The sequence below is a fragment of the Haliaeetus leucocephalus genome, unplaced genomic scaffold (genome assembly GCF_000737465.1).
Source record: "Haliaeetus leucocephalus isolate CR32 unplaced genomic scaffold, Haliaeetus_leucocephalus-4.0 Scaffold555, whole genome shotgun sequence".
Taxonomy (NCBI): Eukaryota; Metazoa; Chordata; class Aves; order Accipitriformes; family Accipitridae; genus Haliaeetus; species Haliaeetus leucocephalus.
Window position 1 is genome coordinate 15,692,771 of NW_010972991.1, and position 15,982 is coordinate 15,708,752.

Below are 15,982 nucleotides of genomic sequence, written 5' to 3' on the forward strand. Positions count from 1 at the left end.
ATTTTAGAATCTGCAAATCAGACCGTTGATTTGACAATAGGAGAGCAAGAAGGAGCAAAAAGCACATCAATTAAGCAGTAAATTGTAATTTTTTCCCCACTGATGATAACAAAAGCTTTTATTAGCAACATAGGTAAAGAAATGTGATTACAACAAACCATGCCAGATCCCCATACGTTATCACTGGAGCTATATTTATACCAGATAAGATTGTGACCCAGAGTTTTCAAGTACATGATTATATACAAACACTATAAAGTATTAACTTCATGTGCACATATAACGTCTTGTAATAACACATTCTTCCTTGCATTCATAAAGCAAACAGTTTTTCAAATCCTAAGTATAAAAGCCTGGTAAACTACTTCTCACACAAACACAATACTATATTCACTCCAGACTTCGATAACAAAAATATAGCTCGGTGTATTCGTAGTACTAAAAATATGGTCCAGTGTATTCATAGGCACGTAAAGCAAAGAGACAACACAACTATCTAGTATAGTTTTCCTGTTAAACACACTGTATAATTTTACCCAGGCATTTGAAGTTCACATGCTTCAGTTCAATCTGAAGTTACCTTTCAGAATACAGTCTAAAATACTCACATGCTGAAAAAGCTACCAAGTTTCTTAGAAGTAGTTTTAGCAATTATTTGTTTTTAACCAACTACCCAACTTTGAATTAGCATTTGTAGAATTACTTTGTAGTAATCAAACAGAGCTCTGCTTTTTTTGGGTGGACTGAAGAACCTATCAGATATTTTTACCTTCATATTTCTATCCTCATAGCTACTTAACAGCTGCAACAAATTTGCTCTTTATTGGAGAGACACAAAGGACAATTTTCCAAGGTTCCAGCCTGGCAAGACCAACTCCAATGCTCTCCAAAATGTTGGAAAGCACTTCACAACAAGGGCAATTCTGATCATGAGTTTCTGACTCAAGCTGTATAATCACCATAGAAAGCTCTTAAAAGGTTTTAGCATGGAATTTTTATACTAAAGAAAATGTTCTTCTTCCACTGCAAACAATAGATCTCTGTGGACTAAATCAGAACAACAAAATTTAGAAATAATAAGAATTCTTTTAGAGCAAGCCCAAGCATGGAAAATTTTAGCTCCAAAATATAAAAGTTTTTCCTGGTTATAACACATGCAAACCTGGTGTTAGCATGCAAATTTGAGCATTCTTTCAATCAGTGCAACCAACCAGAATATCAAACAAACAAAACTATTAGACTTAAAAGAGGAGGAGAAACTTATGTGAAAAGATTGGGCTGAAGGGCAAAAGAAGGACAAAATTACAGCTAAGGTATACAACCTACAGCACACTAATTAAGTACTGGGGAGATGAGGAAAGATCTGAAAATGTATGTTAGCAGACGGCTTGGTTTTTCATCAACTTGTTTTTTCAGTGTTTCATGAAGTATGTTGTTATTTGTTTTTCATAATCAAGTTTTCATGAATTAATGCATGTCCTGTGCAAATAGAGTACAATAAAATGTGTAGAAATTACATTAAGGAAAATTTTGGTTTGCATCTAGAAGTATTTCTAATTATTTGTGTTGATATTTTCTATTAACCACCAAGTCCATGCATTACAGACCTGAAATACCACAACACTGATTTCTCCTGCTCCCCCATACTACTCTCCCTCTATACTGAAGCAATCTGCTTCTGAAACCAACAAACAGTGCATTACTGTGGGCTTCAGAATCCATCAGTGAAGCAAGTCTATCCCAGGCTCAGCTAAGCACCAAGGTCAGATGAAAATGGACAACCACGTCAATCCATTTGGTGCTGGAGACACTGCAACTTTAAGAAGCCAAAAGGAGGCTTAGCACAAGAGCTGATAACAAAACACATCTCTCAAGCTTTTTTCTTTTCTTTCCCCTTACTTAATGCTACTTTAGCAGCTAACATTTGTTTAGTACAAAGGAGTTTCTTTCCTTACAGAATTTATTTTCTTTCCATTGTTTACTCTTTTTGTTCATTCACTGACTATTTTCCAGTTTCAATAACACCATTTTTTTATATTTATTTTAAAACTGATTTTTTTTTTTTTTTAATTTACAGGTGTAGACATTTAATTGGATCCAGGACATTATTTTTTTCTTTCTTCCAAGTCCAATCAAGTGCATGTTGCCTTATATATACCACTCACTTTGCTACTAACCTGCTGATTCCTTTCTAATCCCATTGTTTGGGTTTTTTCTCATGCTTGTTTCTTTACTTTGCTGCTCAACCAGATTTTGTATTTAAGTTAAAGGAGAAATAACTTTTTACTTTCAACACCAAAGTGTGGTATAGCAGTACCAGCAATGAGAAATGCTCTAAAATGAAGCAAAACCTGCTTCCGTTTAAGTTTTTACTTCTGGCAACTAAGATCAGTAAGTGAATTCTGTCCTTTAAAAGAACATTACTGCATGAAAAAAGACTCATAGGAGCAAGAATCTGTAGTGTCATCTAGTATGTTTAGTCACGAGTCAATTAAGCCTGCTGGACTTTCAACTATTTCTCTATACTTTGCATTAAAGCTATACTTTGGGCAGAATTCATCTCCTCTAACTTTAGATGTCTGAAAATTAAGCTAGTCCAGACTACTTAAGTAGGCGCTCCTACAGACAGGGAAGAGAGAAACCTCCACACTGACTCCGCCTATTCGAGGATGCCTGAGATACGAGACCTCTCTTGGTGTCTGAGATAATTGAAATGAATCATCCTCTGAAACGTACAGCTTAGAGTAGGAACCTATCTTTAGCCAGCTAAAGTTAGGTGAAACAAATCTCTGCCTTATGTTGAAGTACTGAATACACAAAATACTGCTTAAGTAAGAGAAAAAAAAAAAAGTCTTATTCAAACTTCAATACTGTAATATGAATAGAATTTTCATCTTGACCTTACTATTTCTTACCAGCATTAACTGTTTCTGTTGCTCTTCAAAAACAGTTCCAAGTTTTTTAATGTGGTTTTTAATATCCTAGTGTTTTTTATCCTAGTGGGTACAAGGGAACACGCTAAACCACTGTAATTTAAGGTGGTACAGCCGGTCAGGGAATCTGACGACCGTAAAAGAGACATATTACCAGAAACATGAGAGGAAGAACTCTAACATCTCTGACAACACTGACAAGTAGGAAAAGAGAGACTTGAATATTAACAAGTAATTTCACTTTAATCTTTTCAACAAATTAAAAGACTTCCCAATTTGTACTTAATCAGCTTGTACCACAAGTAGTTGCGATACTTTAAAAAAGCATACGGGTTAGCAGTTCTTCTCAACCCTGCTGTTTTAATCCATGTTGTTCCTATCAATATTAGGCTCTTACAGAAAGTCTCGTACAATGTAACTATTGAACTTTCCTGACTAGGAATGTTAGAGCAGCTGTTAGTCACTCTATAATGTATTTTGCAATCAGCTAAATCAACAAAGTATTTTTAACAATGAACAGTTCAGAACTGACAGATCTACTTTCTTGTTCACAACCGCTTATCACAGCATAGATATCATATATGTTTGCCAGGTGCTTCCTATAGTTAGGATACCTTCACAGAAGCCGCTCACAAAAGATAAGGTCATAAAAGAGATGAAAAATGTGCAAGCTTCATACACTTATGGTTTTATCATCAGACAAAATAGCTTTGGGTGAAGGACTGTACCAGTCACAAACAGCACACGGCAGCTTCTATTAGAGTGAGAGAACATTAAAAGTTTGAAATTCAGTTTGTGTTCATTCTTCCTGGCAGCATAAATGTAAACCTAAATTGTTAACATCCTAATACAGCTGTTCAGAGTGAAACATCACTTCTCAATTATAATAAATCAATTCAGAAATAAATTGTTACGAAGCCTGTAGCATTCTGTACTGCCAAAAGAGAAAACAGATGCGATGCAGAAACTTGGGGAGCCACTCACTGTAGACCTTAGTTCGGCAAGGAACATAACCTTACATATGATAACAGGCCAGTGCGACTGGTCGTGAAGGGGCAGGCTTTCCTGGGGACAGGGGGGAAGGGACCCTCTCCTTTCTGCCACAACCTACAACGGCAGTAACTCCAGATCCAACCAAAGGAGGGTTCTGAGACTGCACATGTGAACTAGGTGCCAGAGCTTCATAAACTATAAATTAGTGTTCAAAAATTGTCCTTTTTTACTTGCTTTATCACAATGCCTATGACCAGTAATGCAGCTTACACACACTGATAATCTTGCTCTTGAACCCTATGAAACACACTGTAACCTGAGAATCCCTGCCAGGAACCTCTCTTCAGAAGCAACACTCCTGTAACTTTGAAACAAACCATATACAACTTAAAATACGAATGCAATGTACTTAATTCATTCAATGTAACTTGGTTTTTGGCAGCACACGCTATTCTTAAGAATAGCAATGACATCTAACAGGACTTAACTGCCCTTGTGGATTATGTCTTTTTAAAGGATTCTATGCATATATTTAACAAGCAGAAGTCTCTAATTTTAATGGCAACGCAAGTTTTCCGCAGATATAAAACATTCTGGGTGTAAAACACATGTAAATAATGCAAAAAAAAGTCTTTAAATAAGCTTTTGGTATGGAAATAGAACTCTGAGAATAAAGATACTAAATAAATTGAGAGGGATGTTTCCATACTTTGCCATATTTGGCATCTGGTGTGAGGACAAGGTAAACAACTACCGTGGCTACAGTGCCATGCAAATGGGTTTATTCTACAAGCCTTGCAAGGACAGAGAGACGGAGAGACAAAGAAGAGAAATCTGGTACTGTCACTACCAGACTCTGTTATCACTTCACCTGATGTGTATCAGAAATAACTTCAGTGAAGCCCACCAAAGTCAGCTGAGACCCTAGTCTACAAATACAGTAAGTTTGATCAAAATCTGGCCCTCAGGTAATTGATTTGCTAACATACCTGAAAGAAACCAGCACTTGTACATGATAATCCACTGCATTTTATTTCAGATTATATTAATCATCTCAATACTTTGCTTCTTTGCAAGCAATTATTGTTTTCTGTCATGCTGATTAACAACCATAATTTCTCCTGGGATAGATCTCATTTGAAATAACTGTATGTTTCTAGTTGCCCTAAGCACTCTTAAAATTATTTATCCAGGAAATGTCAGAAATAATGCACTGCCTCTTATCCTAACTTTTAGGAAAGGTCTATGAATATCCATGTGTCTGTGAGTACCTACATGTGTGCAAGCTGTTAACTCTCAAAAATAACAGTACGGAAACTATTTTGGTTCATATTAAAATCACCACTTCGTTTAACAAAATGACATCTTGACACAATGACATTTCAGCACAGTGATCATGTTAAAAAACAGTGTCAATTATTTCTAACCATTTCAGCTATGGCACTCTTCTCCTGGTATAAGACACTGCAGTGCAGCAAGTTCATCTAGCATGAGTCTGGCCTTCCTCTTTCTCTAAATGTTTGGTATGTTCTCATTATCGCACTGTTTGCTTTTGAAGTCCTTTCAAGACAAGGATCACTCATTCAAATGTATTTCCTGCAGAACAGTGGAAGTGTTCTCTAAATTGTATTCCAGATTTTCCTTCTATTTATATTTATCCTAGTTTTTAGGGAGCAACTCTTGTGGCACCAGTACTACAAATGACTATCATTCAGATATACTGGCTACCCAAAAGCTTCTATAGATTTAAAGGGGCAAAAAAAAAACCCCAAGTCTTGCATCTTTTCAATCTTTCCCATTCAAATACAAGAACTCTATTAGACATATACAAGTACCAACCTGGGGTTCAACTGACATAGCTCTAGGCACTTGATTAGAAAAGCAGCAGAAGCACGTTTTTAAAGATATTTAGATGGCCCAAACAAAGACTGTTGCTTTGTATAATTTTCAAAAATTATTTCAATGGAAATCAACAATCCATGAGATTCTAAAACACCCTGCAGCAGAACACAGATGACTTCAGAGACACTCTAGCAAGTTTCAAACTCTAAATTTGAAGACTCTTCTGTAAGTTCCTATTTTGACTTAATTAAACAGTTCTGTTTCTTCCCCACTGCAGAACTACTACGTCTCTTAAGAGAATTCTTCATCCAACCAAAAAAATCTAATTTTATAACATGCAGCTGAAATCATTATCATATACACATCCCATTTTCATGTGATTCCCACACACTGCTACATAACGAGGTAGCAATATATGTCTGTTCTTACCAAGCGAAATTTTAATTTACCTTGTTGTAAACAGTTTGAGGCTTTCATTTGAAATAATCAACACTCCAGGTGCTTCAATATCAAAAGCAGCCAATTCCCTATCATTGGAGGTATGTTTCCACATACATGCTGTACTATACGTGGTTTCAAAAACAATCTAGAATTCTATTAGTCAAACCCAAGAAAAAGACTTAGCAGTCATAAATAAATGCTTCCTTTACTCTTATCCACAAAAATCTATCCAGCAATAATATTTGTCCTATCAATATTTATCCAATGATGTCATAAATGCACCCTTTGCTTCATTTCTTTTTTCTGATACTTTGAGAGTTAAATTACTGCCAATATTCCCACTGCTGACTTATATAGTACACAGCCTGCGAGCAACTCTGCTTTTTGGGCTCAAGTTGACAACAATTTTTCAGGGAATGTCTCAGAACACTTCAAAAGTATTCAGAACTTTTGTGTCAAGAACACCACATTAAACAAAAAAAAAGCAAAATGGACCTTCATTATAAATAAAATTAGTAACAGATGTATAGTACACATGAACTAAGAACATGTGGTGAAATTTGCCATTTGTGCATTTTGTATTTTAAAGAAGATTACCCTTATTAATTTGCAATTCATATTCTGTCAAATTTGAGCTCGAATTTAAGTCAATCCAAGTTCAAGTTTTGTGACTTTCTAGAAAGGGGACATTACGCTACTTGTTGTAACCAAATAATCCCTTTCCTCATAGCTGTGATAGAATTTACAATTTCATTGTTCTTAAGAAAACCAAAATGTGCTGACTGAAAAGGCTGGAGTTGCTTTGATAAACTGCTTAAAGTTGAGTAAGCTGTTTAAGTGTTTCTCTCACTTTATAATTCTGTACAGTTAAAATAATGTTTTCTATTTGGATCTCTGTATTTACTTCTTGAAACACAGCTTGCTAGTTTCTTTTTGAGGTACGGTTTTCTGCTTCATGACCAATTATTTAATTTCTTGATTAAAAGAAGGGTTTGCTTGTCAAACTTAGGTAAAATTTTTATCCCACGAAAGTTTAGGTAATACTGATATGGATTTCAGCTGGACTGACAATATGGCCCGAGAGGTTTACATATGCGTTAGCAGTAAATAGAAAAGAGTATAGGATAGACAGTCTCGTATTTGTGACTCTGGAAGACTTTCCGTGCTCTCAAGTGAATGGTGAAAAAAATCACTCCAACCTTTTCAGGTGTCTCCTTTCTCTTCTAGCAAGAGAACAGGTGGTCCTCTGAGCTCCAGTAACAGGAAAAAATGAGAAAGCACGAGAGGTGAAGCACAAGGCAAATGCTAAGGTTCAGAAGAAAAAGGTCTGCTTTCATCCTGCCAGGATCCAATCTAACTCTGACTTAGCACCCTTCGAAGGCTATTATCAGAGAAGCCCCTTCCTTTCTTTGTCCATATTCAGCATCTGACAAAAAGTATGGAAGATGCACAGGATTCGGTTGTTTCAGCTGCATGGGATACAGATAAACGTATGGGAACCCTCACTCTGGGGAACACGAGAATCCAACACAGGTTCAGAAACACACACACAAGTCAGTAAGAGGTAACTATTGTGGTTTTGGAAGGAGTAGCACTGTGAATTCTTATGCAGATTCTTGTTATCCTAGGAGATGAAAATACATCATCACACATACATGCCCTCTCCTGTCTCTATTTACCAAAAAGAATTAATGCGTCCTTCATTTACTCAGAAAGCCTACATAAAGAAAATGTAATGAATTAAAATAAATTTAAAAAAAATTAAAGGAATACGAGCTCCAGGAGAACAGAAGTATTGCCAGAGAAAGATAATGTCAGGCGCAGGAGGGGGGGTGTCTGGTGCCAAGCAAAGCCGAGGGCTGTGCAATCACCTCTATCAGTGCTCTATCAGTGTCTACACTCCAGCCAAATCCAGAGAAAACAAGGAGTCAAAGATTCAGGTCAATAAGCTTATAGGCGATTTGCACAAACAGCTCCTCCAGCAAGGTAAAAAACAAAGTCATATTGGCTTTTCTTTTCTATTCCTTCTCTTTGAACTCCCTGGTCCAAACACACCCTGGAAATGTCAGTGTTATATGCAAGAATTTAAAGAGCTGAGCTTCTTAATCCCGTTAAGAAATAAGAACAAAGTTGCCTGTAAAGATCTCCTTATTGAGCCCTAAGTGATTATGGTATAGCTGCCTTATGCTGATCCTACTTCCACTTGCTATAGCAAAAGAGGTAGAAATTTGTCATGAAATCCATTACTGAAAAGGAAAGAAACATTATTGATTAAAAGGTTTCTGGTTAAAAAAAAAAAAAGGGAAGAAAAAAAGGCATAAATCTACTTTTTGATCCAGAAACAGAATATAGCAAGCATATTGTTAGTCATTACATGCCTAACATGAAAGAAGCAAAGAATATTTACACAGATGCACACAGGCATACACAAGCAAAGTCATACTACAGAGGAAAAAGGGACACATAGTAATAATTTTCAGGGTGTTAAGAGTTTGGCTGGTATTATAGATGGTAGCATGATAGCTTTGCACATGAAGTATGAAGAGAAAGATTAATGCACAGAAGAACTTAGCTTTGTATATGCTTTTTCTCATGTGGAGAATCACACTGCAGCTGTTTCCCTGAATCTCAAGCCTGGCTGCACAATCAGGTCACATGGTTTAACATAAAAAATTCCAGTCCTAAGCTGGTCTGGCAGGCTAGTGACAAAATACCATACATGAACAGAAAACCTGGATCAGGTTCTGAGCTCATCCTCTCCTGCCCAAGTAGAATATGAGAATACAGCAGCAGGTATACACTCAGTATGCAGAAGCCCACATATTCCCAGAGTTCTCCTCTTGCTAACTTAGAACTGTATATGAGTTTCAGACAGCACTGGATTCCCCTCATCCCCCACACACAAAGATAAGCAATGTATCAGGAACTGCAACTATGCATCAACACTCTGATTTCCTACAGGCATACATAGCAGTTTGTGCTATAGATCCTAAAAGCATTGCATCATGAAACAATCAATCTTCATCCCACATTATGTATCCCCCATATCTTCCTATATCACCACCTGAAGCGCAGTTAACAGTGGGAAACAGAAGCCATTTGCTTTCCAATCTGCCACCAGTAGTGTTAAGGCCACTGAATCTCCTCCCGCTGAAGGCTCCTGCCAATGCTACCTTGTGATGGAGTAACTATGGGAAGCCTACAACACGAGGAACAAGCACAATAGCTATGCTACAAGCAAAGAACAGGAGAATTTAACAAAATTGTCCTGGTATGCATGGTAGCAAGAAATGGGTACGCTTTCTCTAATTATCAGATACGTACATTCCTCCATTTACCTCTTTCTTCTGGAAACAGTCCCACATTTTCTCTCTTGGTTATAGTCCTGCCTCCATTTTCTTCTCTTGCCTTTCTCCTTCTCTGAACACAGCTGCTTAACTATCTACTAATCTCAGGTGATCTCTCTCATTGCTCAAGATAACTTTTCCTTTGAAAGTTAATCCCTCATTGAACACTTCTGCTAAGAAGGTCACAAGGAACCGCAATTTGTTTAGCCAGTTCTCACCCTTACCAAGTAGACAAGGCTCCTATTCTCCTGGCTGTTTACAGAGAGGAAAAGGCGACACCTCCATAGGAGTATGGCAAACTTGCTAAGCAACAGACGAGATTTTTTTTTTTCCCCTGAGGGTATCTAGGCAGGATGACAGCAATCAGAGACTAAAAAGCCAATGATAAACTACTTCACAGCCCAAATGAACCAGATTTAGTACTTTGTTTTTCATCCCATCACCTCCAATTTATTGGCTTTTGTATTATTCTGCTGTTTGTGCCCCTTTCTTGTATACACCCTCTTGATTTTATAAGACCCATCATGCCTCCAGCTCACTTCTTCTCTTTTAACTGTTAGCATCACCTCATTTTCTTATTCCTACCTATAAAAAAAGTTAATCTGTATGTACTATCTCCTAGCTTCCACAGAAGGCTTTCAGCCATCTATTCTATCACTCTTCTCTATGGGAGACAGGCTACTTTCTCCTTATTCAGACTACCTAAATACTGGCACTTACCTAATAAATCTTCTAGATCTGAATTTAATCTGAATTAATCTTAATCTGGTACAGACTCTAATTCCAGATATCCACTATCTGGACACTAAAAAAATCTTCACAAATGGAGGTTCCAGGCTAATACAGGCTTTGTTTGGACAGCATCATCAGATACCCTCTTTACCTGCAGTGCAGAAATTTGTAGTAACTAAGCATAAACAGCAATTTTCAAAGGCCACAAACTGACGAAATGCAATGCATTATCACCAAGGCTACCACCTACCAAATTTTTTGTTTCTACTCCAAAGATTTAGACCAGCGCAGCTTTGTAGTGGAAGAACACTATGACTGTGTTATTTATTATGGCTGTTTCCAAAATACTCCCTTTCCCCTAATCTCACTGTCAAAACTGCAAACAAATCAAACTTCTAACTGCCATCTATTCTGAGGCTCTTCTAAAATACTCATTCTTGGATGGGAAACTTCATCCAAAAGGTTAAAAATTCCCAGTTGCAAGCTTACACCAATCCCTGATAAATAGTAGGTTGCTAATTTCCATTTTGCTTTTAATATTTACATGCTTAAACACTGTTCAATTCTTCACATTTGAGTGTAAATGAAGACTACATAGGAATAATTATTCACATGTAGCGAAGTTAATTGTGGTTTTGTGGTGTTGCCAAAGTGGGGGGGGGAGGTGGAATTTTCCAGATTCCTTGTCGTAAAAGTCATTAATGAGCAAAAGGAGAAGGGAAAAATAATAGCCAAAAGTCATAATTTTGAAAACGGAGAAGTTGTAAAATGACATGTAGCTCAATCAATGTGATTAATTTGCTTCACACTTTGCAGACGCTTTTGCCTTCGCCTTCTAATTCTGGCAACTATTCTCCTGAATCAATCTCACAAACCCAAATTAATAAGGTGGGAATGACAGGTATGGCTTTATAAAGGTTAGCTGTTTGCAATTTAGACAGTAAGAGACTGCTCTCTGCTTATAATATGATCAGGCATAGTTTGACAGGAAAATCTCTTCAGTCAAAAAGCCAAAGTTATCAAGTTGTGAACCTGTACATCCTTTACTTTCATTCATCTGAATGAATGTGAGTTCAGTAAATTTTCGCCTTCAGTGCCTAGTTGGGATAGTTAAAAGCCTCTGGTTTTAGGTGATGCTTGGATTTACAGAGCTGGGGAAGTACGAAAAACATAGCATGGGTGAAGCCTCACAAACACCTCCTCCCCAACAGTCGTGCCATCTATTGCCCACGTCTCTTGATTCCCGCAGGAAGACCCACTACTCATTTCTCCTCTTGTTCTGGGTCAGCTAGGAAGAAACCCCAGGGGAGGGAAACGGGGAGCCAAGACAGATGAATATTTATATCCAGTAAAATGCCCTTACTTTCTAGAACATTTAATGGTCCATGCTAGCAAGGGGAGAATGCAGAGATAGCATAAAGGATTCCCATGCCAATTCAGTTATTTTCCAGGAAAAGGAAACCTATTGCATGAGAAAACATGGCTCTACACTTATTTTTCCCTCCTTTGAAGATAACTGTGGTTTACAGGCTGCCAATACTGTCATAGAGCAAAACAAAAATCAGAAAGTCAGGCCCTCCAAACAGAAATTAGAATGCATTTATTTGTTCTCTAACCTATTTGGTACATATATCATTTTAAAGCTTTTATTCACGATGTTAAAGAAAAAATATTTTTAGGAAAAAAAGTTTATTTCTCACACCATCTTTTAATTTCAATACTGAAGCACTACAAAGAAAAAAAAGGTTATGAATGATTAACAGATTCATGACAAATACCATGAGAATCAGTCTCACTTTTAGTATTTACTATATAATACAGTCACAATCCCTTCTACTAAGAAAAGGGCACAAAAGAAATTTATTTGCTTTCCAGATTAGTTTTGTCTTCTTGGGTTTCAGCCTCAGAAAAACATATGTGGCCTCTTGCTAACGACACTGAAGATGTGACACTGAAGAAGCAGGACATTCAACAGATGTTGACACATTAATAAAAACCAATACATTTCTAGTCTCCCATTCCATCCTTTTCCAGGGATATTCTCAACTTACTTCAAAGTGAGACTTTGTGTCGCACTGCCTCAGCTGGAAGTAGATTAGGGGTTTTATGTGCCCCTTCATCCTCAGAAATTTCCTTTTCAACTTTTCTTCTGCAGCAGTTGCAGTGTATAGGTTTAAGATTCTTTTATAACTACAACATACTTGGAAAAAGAACTGCTGAGGAGTCAAAAGGTATTCAGCTTGAAGAATCAGCAGATGTCCTTAATAAAACATGATAATCAAGATTCAGATTTAAATGTATTCCCATTTAATTCCTGATCTTGTTTAATACAATGGCCTGGATTCAGTGTTTTCCCTGAAAGATGTGTTCATTAAAGGGAAGTGCCAATATAACTTGAAATTCAAGATGAATTTGCAATATTGATTGCTATAAACAAACAAAATCATGTATTTTTCTGAATTTCACCCAAAACAGTAGTATTTCTATTGGTGGGCCCTGGAAACACAGCAAAAGAGTTAATTATATGTGAACTGATGGTGGTGCATAGTCTTACATTGCTGACAGAAGGAACTCAAGAGATGCCAGTATAACAATTATGCAAGTAGTGGTTTAAATAATTATTCAGTAATGCTAGTAAAAGGAACAGTACTTTTTTTCAGCTAAGGAAAATGGTGTCTGAGAGGCATGTGAACAAGTGAATTACTACAGTAATTGCAGTATTTGTTTACTGCACAGTTACAATAGCACTTAACTCCGCCTGTTTGTAAAGCATTTCCATCATAATCTGGACTTTCTTCCCTCACAGTAAGATTTGTAGCACCTAAACTCTGAACTATTGACCAGACTTTTTTGATCTCTTAAAATGGCTTACTAAGTATCAAGAACCCATAGTGCAAAAAGTAAATTATTTTTTCAAGAGTTTGTAAGCTACAGATAGGACATGTAGAAAATACATTTTCATGCCTTCCCCACTGATGACTGAAGACTCTGTAAGAAAGACTAATATTCTGCAATCGTAACATTTGACTCTTCTAACGAATTTATTCTACTTTGTCCAAGACAGATGGAAATAATATAAAAACAGGGGCATATCAAACTATCATGAGAAAATGTATGTCAGTATCTGGGAAAGAACAGAAAGACAGAGAAGTCATCGATATCCAAATGTCTGAGGGGGTTGTGGACTAACAGAAGAACATCACCACAACAACTCCAGCTATTTGATAGGCATCCTTACCTGCAGAAGACAAACAATAAAGCAATCAAGTGGAAATCTGGCAGGAAGAAGGTTAAATCAATCTTCTAAATAACAGTACATGATAGTGAGCTTTTTCTGTCAGCTGAATGGGAAACAGCACAACCTTGCAGACTGAACACTGGGTAAGAATGAATCGGTGTGGCTTATGCTAAAATACCTCTATCTTCAATAATTTGCAAGTAACGAATGCATCAAAAAGGCATCTGCAACTTTAAAAGTTATCCTTTCACAAATCACTAGTTTTCTACCATGCATAATAAGTTCTATAATAAGCTCTATTTTAATCCTAGAATCTACAGACACAATCTGTTTTTCTAGCAATGTTTCCTAGGCAAAGAAGCAATGAACAGACATGCTGCATTGCTAGCTTCGGATCTGATAATAATTGACTTCTGAGGTCTGTTCTCTACAGTTAAATACATAGAAAATAACATTCTTGGAGGAAAACATTAAAGGCAAGACGATTCACCTCCCTGAAAAGTACATCTTCCAACACATTTAAATATTTACTCCTTACCAGACTTAATTCCACAAGTGACTCATTTTCCTATTTTTAATGTACTATATTAATAGGACTTTTTGTACATTTTAAACCAAAAAATCTTTTTGACCAATTGGATACAGTTTGGCCAGTATTCCCTCAAGAGGTGGGCTACAATGATTACCTTTATTACAAAAGTATTCCACTTCTTCACAGCTCAGATTTTCAGGCTCAAACTCTGCAGAAAAGCTTTCCTCCAACGGAAAGTCTTCTTTTGAGATAGTATCATTTTCCTCAGACAGGCACTCTTCTTCTTCATCCTCAATGGCATCTTCAAGGGGCCCTTTAAAAAGAATCAGGAACACTGTGGCAAAACCATCTAACAGGACAATGTGAAATAAAACCTTAGTGAACTTATAACTGGGGGTCTTTTGCTAGTTTTTCCTTCCACGGCTGCGTTCAACATTTATTAGAATTGGACAAATAACATTTTATGGAAATTGAAATTGAAAGTGACTGTTTTCCTGATGACTTCACATCAGAATACACAAAGTGTTATTAATAATATGTATTAATACTCGCACATGGGGGGGGGTCATTATTCATTGGGCTCTAGTACCAAATGCAGACAATTTTAACAATGGAAATCAAAGCTCTATTTGTAAAGCCACATAAACAGTGAAGAGCCTTCTCTTGTTTGTTAGTCATTGTTTTTTGATGCTGAATTACAGTCCTTAATAGATTCCCTTTACAGGCTTCATTTCTCGAGTTAACAGTACTGAGTACAGTGAATTACTACAAAGGTACTGACCGTATAAACTTCAGCTTATTCTGCTATTTTGCTTCGACTAGCACCTGACAGTATCCGTGATCATTCATTTGCTAGACTCTTTAACAGACTCCCAGTCAATGGATGGGACTCAGACAGATTATCACTTCATTTCAGAGAGGCCAAACAACCATCATAGTAAACTACCAGCTGAGGGCTACAGAAACATAGGCCAGTTACAGAAGCAGGGAACGAGTCTGAACTTGAAATGGCAGCCTGAGGTCTTTGATTCTTCTTCTAGTTACCTAGCCATACTATTGCTACAGATCCTCTTGAAGAGCCAGTGCCTGACAGATCTATAATACAGAACGCCCCAGTTACCAATTGGAATGTACTCAAAAATTAAAATTTCTTCTTTCTTATATACACACTTTTCACGATCATTGGTTAATAGTAACTATTTGCTAAAGACATCTCTTGTGCAGGTGTAGAATTTTACCCTAGATTTAAATAGAGATTTGAAATAACTGAACATATTTTAATTTAACTAAGATTTTATTAAATGTCAGTATGTTTCAAAATCCATCTTAAGACTGGATTTCAAAAGAGAGATTTCATTATACATGGTTGAGGCTTGAAAAAAATTACATATTTCACTCTCCAATGAAAGCACAGCCTCATTTATAATTGACTGAGTATTTCTTCCTCGAAATGAAAGCTAGCCAGCTAATGAAAAAAAATGTAATTTGTATTTATATGATAGTTTTCCAGTATTAAATACACTATTCCTATATAATCTATCATGCTGAGATACAATACATAAATTATTCTGTTGCATTCGATGAAAAGGAAGGGATAAATTTTTAAAAGAAATCAAATATTGACTACACTCTAATTTTATGTAATTTATTATGAACCAGCAACTACCTACATTTATTAAAACAGCAAAATTCACTTTAGGCTAGGTTGTGTAATTCTTAGGAATACGATGGTTACTTTTTATTGAAATTGATTGAGATTCCCAGCTGGGATTCCATAAATTAATACAGCTTACTATCTTTCACGGAAATATGACTATTTGTGCCAGCTGAGAATCTGACCAAATGAACCCACTTTTGTGGACACATACTCACCAACTCTAGCTGTCATTCAACAATATATCTCCTAAAATAAGGGGCTATTATT

The 15,982-nt window shown here is 36.5% G+C and overlaps 1 protein-coding gene across 1 annotated transcript in view; it reads right to left on the minus strand.

The window, feature by feature from the left end:
- The window catches only part of ZFPM2 (zinc finger protein, FOG family member 2), a 258,193-nt gene extending 242,952 nt beyond the window's left edge, over positions 1-15,241 (minus strand). The window contains exons 1-2 of the mRNA XM_010577129.1: positions 15,229-15,241; positions 14,213-14,407 (exon numbers count right to left, since the gene is read on the minus strand). Of these exons, the coding sequence (XP_010575431.1) occupies positions 14,213-14,407; positions 15,229-15,241 (208 nt within the window). The remainder of the gene's footprint in view (positions 1-14,212; positions 14,408-15,228) is intronic.
- Between the last annotated feature and the right edge of the window lie 741 nt (positions 15,242-15,982).